The 12,205-nt window shown below is 37.3% G+C and overlaps 1 protein-coding gene across 1 annotated transcript; it reads right to left on the bottom strand.

The window, feature by feature from the left end:
• Positions 1–7,079: 7,079 nt before the first annotated feature.
• snrpd1 (small nuclear ribonucleoprotein D1 polypeptide) lies at positions 7,080–11,985 on the bottom strand. Its single transcript, XM_085262733.1, has 4 exons — positions 11,849–11,985; positions 11,214–11,290; positions 9,129–9,320; positions 7,080–7,324 (listed from the first exon to the last, which is right to left on the bottom strand). The coding sequence occupies exons 1-4, from the start codon at positions 11,860–11,862 to the stop codon at positions 7,248–7,250; spliced, it is 360 nt and encodes a 119-aa protein (XP_085118859.1). The 5' UTR covers positions 11,863–11,985; the 3' UTR covers positions 7,080–7,247.
• Between the last annotated feature and the right edge of the window lie 220 nt (positions 11,986–12,205).

Below are 12,205 nucleotides of genomic sequence, written 5' to 3'. Positions count from 1 at the left end.
ACGTAATTACGTAATATATATTTTAAATTTAATCTCATTCCAAGTTTAACAATCTCATACATAAACTCTATATGCTTATGTTATATTATGAATGCATTATTATATTATTATATATTATTTATATTTTAGAGTCCTTTTATTACTTCCGGTTCAAGTAACCCCTCTCAGACACACAAACAACCACGCCACTATATTTAATGTTAATTAATTGCATTAATTATTTTATTAATAGGACATCGCCATGTTTGTGTAACCTCTTACGTACAATTAGGTGTCTGGAAAACCGGTTTATCCTGAAATGGGTCAAAAGTCAACTATTATCAAATTTATTTATTTATTTTCACAGAAATGTACAACAATTATGGCAATCTCTACAAAGATTCTATTTTCCCAACACGAAATAGTATCAGAACAGGCTGAATTCCAACATATAGAAGATAGATAATGAACAGGAAGTACAAACAACAACAAATAAATAAATAAATAAATAAAAACAGAATAAAAAAACAAAAAAAACAAATAAACAAAAAAACAAAAAACGTTATACCTTAGGGGATTTCTAGCAGATCTAGTTCAATAATCACATGATTCAGAACCAGAGCTTGTTGTCCATAAATTTAACAGATGAGAGGAAGAGGCAGAGTTCTTTGTGAAAAGTAAAAAAGGACGGCTTTATTTTCAGAAAACGACATTTGTGAATGAAGAATTTTCCCATAATAATTATTACATTTAGAACATTTTCAAGCTTCTTTTCTTTTCTTAGAGAACCAAAGATAATATCATTTTTAGAAAATTCAAGTAAGTTTGGAATCTTTGGAAAGAGCCAGTAGTGCACATCGTTCCACAGGGCTTTACAGAAAATACAATTATAAAATAAATGTTCTGTTGATTCAATATCCCCATCACAAAAAGAGCAAGAATTATTATCAATAGCAAAGCGACATCTGAGAAATTCTTTGGAAGGGTAAATACCAGAAGGGATTTTGTATTGGACCTCCTTAGCTTTGGGAGGAATGGGAAGTTTTAGGTAATTTTTTCTGATCTCTTTCTTTTGATCACCGGAGAACAGATGTGAGATGGAATTTGGATTGGATCTATAAGGGAAAAAAACATTAGTAAATAATTCCCTAATTTGGGAGGTTTTTAGACTGTTAGCTGTAATGTTATGCCCATTTACCAAGAGTTCAGAGAGGTCAGGGGATCTATAGTCAGGGTTTTGAAAAAGATTATATGCTGTACATAGAATGTTTTGAGGGATAGCCTTAGTAATGTTTTGAAATTCTTTGTTATTTATTTGCAGATTATAATTGGCTCAACTATTATCAAATCCAGACAGAAACACCTGGTTTAAGGAGTGTCAAGAGCATCTGGCTGCAGCCACTGTGGAGCTCCAAAGTAACCGGATACACGTGACCTCCACAGTAGCCGGAAGCACGTGACCTCCACAGAACAGATGAAGTATACAAAACAACAGAACATGAACACAAAAAGCCAAGAGTAAAAGAAAAAGGTAACAATTATAAGAATACACACAAAAATTCACATACATATATTGTTTTGAAAGCCTTTTTGTTGGTGGAGTCTGATATTGATTGTATGTACATTTCCACATCCTTAAAATAATGACAGAAATATGGTGTTTTGTTAGTAAACTTACATTTATGGATAAAAAATTTTGCTAAAAGTATTAACAACTTTATCATAAAAAACATTTATCATACTTCTTGGGGAACTTAAAGAAACAGAATAAAACATTTTCCCATCGTAAAGAAAACTCCCTTAAAATATGGACAATAACAAACCTGCTAAATTCCTTCCAGAATCTCTGTGTAAAAGAACAGTACCAAAAAAGATGTGTCACAGTTTCTGGATGATCCCCACAGAAAGTACAATTAGTATTTATGTCCCTTTTAAATTTTACCATGTAGTGACTGGCTGGATAACATTTATGTAGAATTATTTTACAATCAAATATTTATGGGGGACCATCCAGACTGTCTTCCACTTGATATCTGGAACAAATTGGTTCCAATAAGATATTATATATGGGAGAGAGACTATCTTCTTGGAATAAACTACGTATTCTCTTATTGCTGTTACCAAGTTCCTGTGAAAAGCAGATTTTTCCTATTGGTGACTCAGCTGGATCAGGGAGAGTGACTGAGGTAGAGATCGAGCTGTCAGTGTTTTTATATAACATTAAAGTCCCTGAGGGTATGGCACCAAGCACCATTGAGAATTCCTGAACACTAATTGGAAAATTATATAGTGCAATAAAGTCGTTGTAAGTAAGTAGTTGTCCCTCTTTACTAACCAGCTGAGCCACCAATAGGATCCCATTTTGGACCCAAGTTTCCAGGAAAAGTGATTTATTTTTCTATAAAATATCTCTGTTGTTCCAGATAAGGTATTTGTGAGGTGAGAAGTTGTGTTTATAAATGAGGGTCCACGCTAAGAGGACCTGCTTATGGAAGGATGAAAGCTTTACAGGGAGTTTCTCAACATTGTAATTACAATTTAAAATAAAATTAAAGCCACCAAAACGAGAGAAAATATAATATGGTATAAAGTTCCAGATAGAGGTAGGGTTTTTAAGAAAATGTTTAGCCCAATTAATCTTGAAAGTGTTATTTAAAGTAGAAAGGTCTAAGACGTTAAGCCCACCTGATTCGTACTTATTCATCACAACAGTTTTTCTAATATAATGCGTACGGTTTTTCCATATAAAATTAAAGAGCATACGGTCAATATCTTTACTAATTTTCTTATCCAGATGTAAGGAGAGTAATATTAGTTGCAAGAATTTGTGTGCAAAGTAAAAATAAATATGGTGAAATAGGACATCCTTGGCGAATAGCACGTTTCAGGTCAAATCTCGGGGTGGAGCCGTTAATCATTTTAATAGAACTATTGCCATTTGTGTATAAGGTTTTGACAGCTTTACAGAAAAACTTGCCAAAGCCAAATTTTTCCAAACAGTGGAAGATAAATTGATGTTCAATTGTATCAAAAGCCTTATAAAAATCCAGGAAGAGAATGAAGCTATTGTCAGGTACCAGATCAGAGTAATCAAGTAAATCCAAAACCAGTCTAATGTTATTAGAAATGTGTCTGTTTCTCATAAAGCCTGATTGTGTCTCATCAATAATTGTTTCCAAGACCTCTTTAATTCTGTTAGCAAGTATTGAAGCCATAACCTTATAGTCATTATTGAGCAGGGAGATGGGTCTCCAATTATCAATAAAAAGTAAGTCTTTGTTTGGTTTTGGAATAAGTGTTATGAGACCTTGAGTAAGAGAAGGAGGGAGGGTGTTATTCTCTATACTTTCTGTAAAAACCTGCAGTAAAAACAGAGCCAGGAGATTAGAAAATGATTTATAAAACTCTGCAGTCTGTGCAGAGATTTATTGGCCTTAAGTGCAGAAATGGAATTACAAACTTCCTCCACAGTCAGAGGGCTGTCACAATAACTTCTGTCTTCCACAACAATAGATTTTAGGTTTTTAATATTATTGAAAAACCCTGTTGAGACAGCCTCATTATATTTTGAGTTGTATAGTTTAGTATAGAATTCGGCACAGAAATGTGAAATTTCTCTAGGATTGTCAGAGACAATGCTATTAATATTTAGTTGATGAATAGAGTTTGTTTTTGATCTGTATTTTTCAAGTCTGAAAAAGTAAGCAGAATTTTGTTCGCCCTCCTCCAGCCACCTCTTTCTGGATCTTATAAAAGCACCCTCAGCCTTGCGTCGATATAAATCGTCCAATTTATTTTGAAGTTCTAGTAAACTTAATTTATCTTCCTCTGAGATTTCTTCTGGGGACTTCTGGTAATAAGAGGCAATTCTGCTTATTACTACTTGTTCTTCAGCTTTCCTTAATTTAGCAATTTGACTCCCGTATCTTCTCAAGAATTTGCATGCTTCAAATTTAAAAAGTTCCCAATTGGTACTGTTAAGATTCAGTATTGAGGAAGGGTACAAGAGGTGATCGAAGAATAACCACACCGATCCGGCCGGGTGAAGTCAAACGATGATTTTAATGAACACACGTGTGGGAAGACAACTCTGTACGCAGACAGGAAGTAGTCTTCGACTTAATCAAAGCATGAACAGATATTTTATAGCATCAGGGTTTGTTTACTGACGCCCCTTCATGCGTCACCAGTACATTTTATACATAGATCAGATCAACATCATCATGACTTTTCACCTAGAAAATCATCTTCTATTTTCATGGCTTGGTACTTTCCGTTCTTATCTTAAAATGAATTGTTCCTCTTTCTTGCCGAGACAACAAGAAACGGTTCCTCTTTTACCAAGACAATTTTGCAGTTACAGCCAAACATAACTAACCTCTTCCTCTAAATAAATCTAATTTAAAGTGTGTGTGTGTGTGTGTGTGTATGTGTTGACCTCACATGCTCTTTGTGTCACCTCTTCACCTACTGTCTGTGTCTCGTCCTCAAATGCTCTTTCTCAATTCACCTGTTGCACTTCTGACCTTTTACCAGACCAGAAGCTCACTGAGACTATGTGTATGTCTTCTACTAAATAAATGTTTTAACCAAGAACCTCTACTAAAACCTTAATATAAAATGATCTGATATATAAGTGTTTTGTAAGCATGTATTGCAATTCCTTCTATGGCTCCAAGTCACTTGCACAATAGATTGTCCGAACATCGCGCCGAACAAAGCTTCCGACCCCCAATTAATTGACCGAGCTCCAACTCTTTAATAAGCACAGATATGCATTGTGTATAAAATAGTCATAACTGCTTAAGGCCTTCTTAAAGCTATCTGTTACATTGTTAAAGCCTCGTCTTAGCCTGCGGCTCAAAATAACTTCCTGCTTTCACTTCTGCATACAACTTCCTGTCAGCCTGCAACTCAGTCTTTCTGAAAGAGACACACACTGTTCTACCCCTGAATCAAGAACCTCCAGATTTTATTATTAATGCAATGGTAATGATGACAATTATTTAACTATAGCAGTAAAATAATTTCCTTTCTCGACAGTACAAAAGGACTTCTGTCTATTAGCTTTGTTCCAATAATAAACAATTAATTTATTAATCTGCATGTTAACCATTTTATCTTTTAGTAAAGAATTATTTAACTTCCAATAAGAGAATTTATGAGGTATATTATCCAGTGTAAACATTTGGACGTTAATGTGAATTGCTCTATGATCAGTGAGGGGGGTGGCAAGTACATTAATGGTAATATTATCTTTATCAATACAGTCAGAAACAAGCCAAAAGTCAATACGTGATTGCCTGGATCCTGTCTTATTGCTCCAAGTAAAGAGTCTATCATCTGGAAATTTTTCTCTCCAAATATCCACAAGATTAAATTTTCCCATAAAATTTTTTAAGTTTGCACTGTATGAAGACTGCTGCCCTGGAGGCCACCTATCAACCGTATTGTCTAAAGCAATGTTAAAGTCTCCACCAATTAAGAGGACTGAATTTGGGTATTTGGAGAGCCAGAAATGAATTCTTTCTTCTAAGGAGTCAAGTAATTTATCATTTTCAGTTTTATTATTGTAACCATATATATTTACTGCAATGAAAGTACTGTTATTGTGTCTGATTATTGAGCAGAGGTAGTGTCCTAAGGTGTCACAGTCAGAGTGTAACACATCCCCAGAAAAATAATTTTTAAGCGTGGCAACTCCAGCAGAACGCTCAGAGCCATGGGACAGACTTCATTACCCCATTGTGATTTCCAAAAATTTGTATCAGCAGGTGTGGAATGACTCTCTTGGAAAAAGCAAAAATCTGTTTTAAATTGTTTGGCAAACAAAAACAAAGCTTTGCGTTTACAGGTTTGTCCTAAACTCCTGGTATTAAGAGAAACAAGTGAAAAAGACAAAGTTATTAGAAAAAAGAAAGAGAAAAAGTAAGTTCTAAACCTCTACAGCTAAGAATATATCTATAGAATAAGGGGACCGGGTGCTGCACAATTTAGGTAGTAGAACAGTAAAAACCCTGAGTGACTAAGCTTATAAAAATACAGTATTTAACTATCTGCTATGGTTTAAATATAGCTTTTTTGGCTGCAGCCAGGTGCTCTTGGAAATATGCTTCCCTTAAATTTTATGCTTTTCCGGTGGAACCGACCCTAGCGCCCAACAGCAGTATTGCACCTTCAGGTACTTTGGAATTTGGTTTCAGTTTTTTATTTCTAAAACTAAATAAAATTCACTTCCATTTTATTCATAATTGCGGACACCAACCCAAAATGTTTGCTGATATTACTTAATGTTAAGAGCTTAGCCTCCATATGTGTACCTAAATGTATTTTTACTTTCATTATTATTACCACCTACACACACAATGAACTGTACCCGCATACACACAATAACATGGACTGAACCACCACTCACAACCACTAGCACTTTATATAGCCTCTGTAGAAATTATCCACATATCTCACTTATCTTAACTGCACTACTGTATAAATAATCTTTCTGTACAATACGATAATTTTTAAATTACAACTTTATAACCTGCACAGTTCACACTTCTGTATATCTCATATTTCTGTAGTTTTCCATATTTATATCCTGTTCATAGCCTGTACATACTTATAGCATATTCATAACATACATCATACCGTGTACATTATAACATACCATAATAGACCCATTTCTGTAATATACTCACATATCTATGTTATTGCTAATATATATTGTAATATATCTATATCATGGCTAAAGCACTTCTGGATGGATGCAAACTGCATTTCGTTGCCTTGTACCTGTGACATGTGCAATGACAATAAAGTCGAATTCTATTCTATTCTAGTATTGGCAGCTGAAGATCAAAGTTTTAGATCCTTTTTTATTTAACATAAATTAGACAAAGTGTAAGACTGTGTGCTATTTTATAATAACATTCTTCAGATTTTGACCCCTCTCACAACATAACCTGTTGCGTTTTGAGCGCTTCAAATTCATTTTCTGTTAAAATCATGATCATTAACAAAGAAACTTTATTCAACCTTGTAAATAAAGAACAAAAGTTTAACCTGAACCCCTGTCACACAGGTATTGTAATAATGCACTGGAGTCAAGTTTATCCTCTTAATGAGGAACATTTTTAATGTACAAAATAATGAAAAACACACTGAAATTCACAAACGGTTTCCTTTGAGCAAATTGTGGGGAAAAAAAAAAAAAAAAAAAAGAATTCCTGTACAAACAGTGGATGGTGAGATGCAGCTTTAAGGCCTTTGGATCATCTCCTTGGTCCACCCCGTCCTCTTCCTCTTCCTCTGCCACGTCCTCGTCCTCTGCCTCGCCCCCGTCCAGCCACTGAGAGGAGAGCAACAGATTTGTCACAAACATTCACCTACATGTGTTGAGTTGCTATGTTACTATAAACATAAGGCAGGTTGTTCTATGCGCAGTTTAAAAATCGAATCTGTGCTACCCTATTCAATTTAAATCTGAGCATTTATCCTGATTTACTTCTGGTTTTAGTAATGTTTAATATATTTAAAAGAAAGTGTAAACACATTGCTTTGAACAGGAGTAACATTTCTTTGAGCAGCAGCATCATTTCAGGGTCTCACATTGCGACTAAACACTGTTGCATGGCTCGAAAGTACAGTACGAGGAGTAAATATGAAGAACAAAACCAGGAGAACCAGTTTTCTGTCACATGTTTAAAGATGCACATGTATGTTGTTTAGTAGGGGTGGGGGAAAAAAATCGATACTGTGTAGCATCGTGATATTTTGTTTTCTAATAATGTATCGATACAGGGACAGCAGAAATCGATATTTTGTTACAAAAAAAGTTTTTGTGGACTCTGACTTCAGAGCATGTTGATCCTTTTTCTGAGCAAGAATAATATCGTATCGTGAGTTAAATATTGTGATAATATCATATCGTGGGATGTATGGTGATTCCCACCTCTATTGTTTAGTGTGGTAAATGGAAGATATTAGAGACTGAATAAAGGCCACATGTCTGTGGTGAGTATAAACTCAGCCATACTGACCGGTGTTTGGTGTTTAACCCCCAATAAATCAATCATCCTTATATCTCCAATCTAATTTTATAAGTTTATCAGTATCAACTTTGTGTCTGGTCATCTCATGCTGTGAAGACAAACTCACACAAACCCTGCTGAAACGCACACCAGCGATAACTCAGCACGAATCAATTTCCATTTCTTAAGGTGACCGTATAACAGCCTGTATCTGACATTTTCTGGGCTTCATGCTCCCGTAACTACAGCAGGACAGAGTGTACAACAGGCCCGAGTACAAACAGCCCTATTAAAGATCACTTAGATACCACAATTTAAAACTGCATCAACTCTGAAAAACTTCCTATATACAAATTTAAAAAACACAGGCCCTGAAAATATAATTTTAATACTGCAGAAGTGAACAAATGTGATCACTGAAACAACCCTGAGCACCCAAGTGATTTCTAAGTGGGCTGTTTAACCACATGTTGATGTGGAAGAGACCAGGCAGAGGGACTAAAAAAAAATCTGATAGTACAATTTGCACTAAACAGATTTTAAAAAGACGCAGAAAGAGCTGCGAGCAATTAAAAACCTGCTGGAAACAGGTTGTGGGTGAGTGAGAGCTTCAGACGTGACAGAGGACATCAGTGGAAATGCTTCTGAGGCATTTTATGTTATTGTTACGATAGACGCACCAGTCATTGCTCGCACCAACTGTGACGTCAGCGCAGCACTGTTTTCATTTATGCTCACACTTTAGATGCGCATGAATAGCTACAATGTGTTCCTATATGCTTACACAACTCAGGGGAAAAAAAACAAAAACAAACAAAACACACCACAGCTTCAGCAGCGGTATGGAAGAACTGTAAACATCAAACACAGCGATCGTGCATAAGGCCGCTACGCTCCCACACCCACAGCCCTCGTTTGCTTTTCTGCACAAAGCTTCCAGATTTAACTTTTCCAAAGGACATGAAAAGCTGCCGTACGGATACTGGTTCACGTGCCTGACCCTTTGTCCACATTCATGTAAAAAGTGTTGGGAAGTGACATTTATAAACCAGCCTGTGGGTACAAAAAACAAGCCTTTAAAGACAACAAAAAGAGCCAGGTGCACAGCAAACACTTCCTCACCTGCTTCTCGCTTCTTGGACTTGATCTTTGGCTCGATGTCGACCAACAAGGTGTCCAACGGGAGGCTGTCCGGCAGGATAAAATAGCGGATGTTGTTGCCACGGATACTCAGCGACTCCAGCTGAGTGGGTTCCCGGTTTTTCAGGGTCATTTTCACCGCCTTCAGGTGGGTGTTCATGCTCACGTCGACACCTACGGAAAGGAAAGGAAAGAAAAATCTGAAAACTGAATACAGTAGATGGAAGTAAGACTGAGTGAGTCCAAATGAGTGTAGAAACATCTGTTCCCGACTGTTCTGACTTCCATCCTCCACCTGTGTGCTCCAGTGTGGACAACTACAACTAAACTCTACTATATGAACATTATTATTATTTTACCTGCAATGTAACTGCTGCCTTATGTTTTTGGCTCAGTTGGTCTGACAAGCAGATAAAGAAAAAAAAATGCAGTTTTAAGTCTTTCGGCTCAGATGCCCATTTTCTGTGTTCTGCACTGCATTTTTTGTCAGCCGTTCTCATGTCCCTCATCATTGTACATCATACAAGCACTTGTCTAAAGTCTGTCTTTTATCCAGTGGCTGTGAAGGTAGAAGCGAAGACTGTCATCACTGACACGGTTTAGACTAATGCTGAAATTATGGTTCAGACGTGGTGTGTTGGTTTTCCGTGGACAGCTCATATACCTGCAGAGTGTCTTGTCAGATGGGGGATGTGTCAAAGAAGGGTGTCTGTGGGCCACATGTGCTGATGATCAACCAGCCGACCGTGGAGAAGGGCGAAGTTATGACATAAACACCTGAAGTGTCAAAACTGTGGAAAGTATAATCTCACACCCTACCATCCCAGCACACACTGAGCTTCGCAGAGCACGCCTTCTTCCAACTATTAGATACGTTTACAGAATCAACTGACTGCCTTTGCAAAATTGTATTTATATCATTCACACAAACCCTCCTTACAATCAGCACGATTATCAACACATTGTTTTGCTGACTCCTATTCCACCACTAGATGTCACTGAAACAAAGCTGTGAATGAATGAACCCACTTTCAAGTGGGTCAGTACTGGTTCTCTGCTTCATTTGCACATCACTACTTTGTTGTGTTTCTCCCATTCCTGGTGAACGCCGCTGTTACTTCCTTCCCTGTTGGAACCCACACAGCATCAGCTATGTTGACCACTGTGCAGTTTGGATTATGGAGGGCTGCACTGGAGCACATTTAATAGACATGTCACACAGTACACTGAGTAACCAAAAGCTAACCGTTTTATCTGAGAGTTCTGCGGGAAATCTTTCTAGGTCCTACAACATTTATGCTGTGTGTGGTGCAGTATGTGTTAATTACAGTGCAGTCATGTCCCAACGTTTCATACGCAGTGCCAGCTGATAGAAACAAATAAAATATCTTCGGTTACATCTCTTTACTGAGGTTAGATTTTTTTTTTTTTTAAACTGTGTTTTTCCACTTCCTCCTTTGACCATTCCCCCTCTTCCATTTTGATAATTTCTACAATCTCCCTCCAGGAATTCACTGACATTTGTAAATCCTTATACTGATGCTATGATTATTCTTTTATTAAGAAATTAAAAAAACAGCAGTGAAAAAGTACAATGCACAGGAGGACTTGATAGTGTTTTCTCACTGAAGTATCACTGGGACATTAAAGGGAATACACAAGCATATGAAGACTATGGAACAAACTTCACTTTTTATGATGCTCACTGTATTTACCAACAGAGGGAGCTGGGAAAGTTGCATTCAGCTAAAACCAGTTTATTGATCTTTAAAATTATTAATTGCAATACTTCGTTTATATTTATATTTAAGTGAGCTATATATAAACATTTCCCAGCATTTCCACAGGACTCTAGCTTTAGGAAGAATTGGGTGCTGGCTTGAAAATGAGCCTTACTGGCCACCGTTACATTAAAATTCTGAGCATTACTTTGAAACGCCTGAACTACAGCATTCTTAGCGGAATGAATTGGCTTAGAGTGGCAGCACAACTAATGAAAGCGGTAAGGAGGTGAGCCCAACACCTGTTTAATACCTGTTTAATAAATCACCTCCAGCTGAGTCTTACCTGTGATGGTGCCGTGGACCTGAGTGCCGTTCTTCAGCTCGATGGTAACAGTCTCATGGCTGAGCTTCATCAAAAACCTGTGGGCATCGTGGAAGAAGATGAACATCTATGTTTGAGTTCAGCCTGGAAATGAACCAAAAACTAGCCTCAAGCTAGCTACTAGCTGCATAGCTTTCACCTGCAAAACAAAACCACCCCTGGAGTGAGACGACCTTATGAAAACCCGCTGAAACCCTCCAGAGTTAACCGCCATAACTAAAATAAATACTGGACTAGCTTTATGCTCCTGCTACTACACATTTAGGCTACGTTTATTTCGTTCGCTGAGTAGCAGCTTAACCGAGGCCGGACCTACGAGTCTGCTAACGTCCACGAACCAAAGTACGTTTAAAAATCGTCGATGCATGCAGCTAATTCCAACTACCGAGCATGAGTTAACACTACAGGTGTAGTTTAACTGTGAATGCGATCACTCTAACTCCGGACAGCCTCCATTCATTCGGCCCGACGGTTCCCGCTCATATCTTATCCTCCTCTTCTCCGCTTTCTATCTAAACCCATCCAGCCGCAACGCCTTCACTTCATCATCCCACGTTCACTCGTTCGTTAAATGGCGCATTCCAGACTCCGCTTACCTGACTAGTTTCATGATGGTGATGGACTGTAGAGACAAATCCTCCACCAAAGAGAAAAATTGCAGCGATCGGGTGAAAACACACACAGGCCGCTGTGGTAACAATTACGTTTGACTCGCGCACTTACGACGTCATTAAAGGAGCGACGGCGATGAAGAAGAAGACACGCTGCACGACAACACTGCCGCCTACTGGTGGAAGAATAAACAGCGTTTTGAACTTATGCTCCGAATCTAACAAATATTTGGATTTATTGAACTTTAAAGAAAATATTTAATAGAAGGAATGCGTATATACATTTTATTATAATATATGTTGTCAAAGTGTCAACATTAGTAAACTATAACGACAGTAAAA

Source organism: Mchenga conophoros, linkage group LG22 (genome assembly GCF_057382185.1).
Source record: "Mchenga conophoros isolate Kocher_MC1m ecotype Shallow Benthic linkage group LG22, M_conophoros_male_GT1.1, whole genome shotgun sequence".
Lineage (NCBI taxonomy): Eukaryota > Metazoa > Chordata > Actinopteri > Cichliformes > Cichlidae > Mchenga > Mchenga conophoros.
Note: the sequence above shows the minus strand (reverse complement) of the source record. Positions and strands in the feature narration are given on the sequence as shown.

Bases quoted from the DNA above. Each gene is read 5' to 3' on its own strand.
- snrpd1 (XM_085262733.1), bottom strand. The intron at 9,321-11,213 runs GTAAGACTCAGC...TCCTTTCCGTAG, and splicing joins GGTCCACGGCACCATCACAG to GTGTCGACGTGAGCATGAAC. The intron at 7,325-9,128 runs GTGAGGAAGTGT...CTCTCCTCTCAG, and splicing joins GTCCAAGAAGCGAGAAGCAG to TGGCTGGACGGGGGCGAGGC.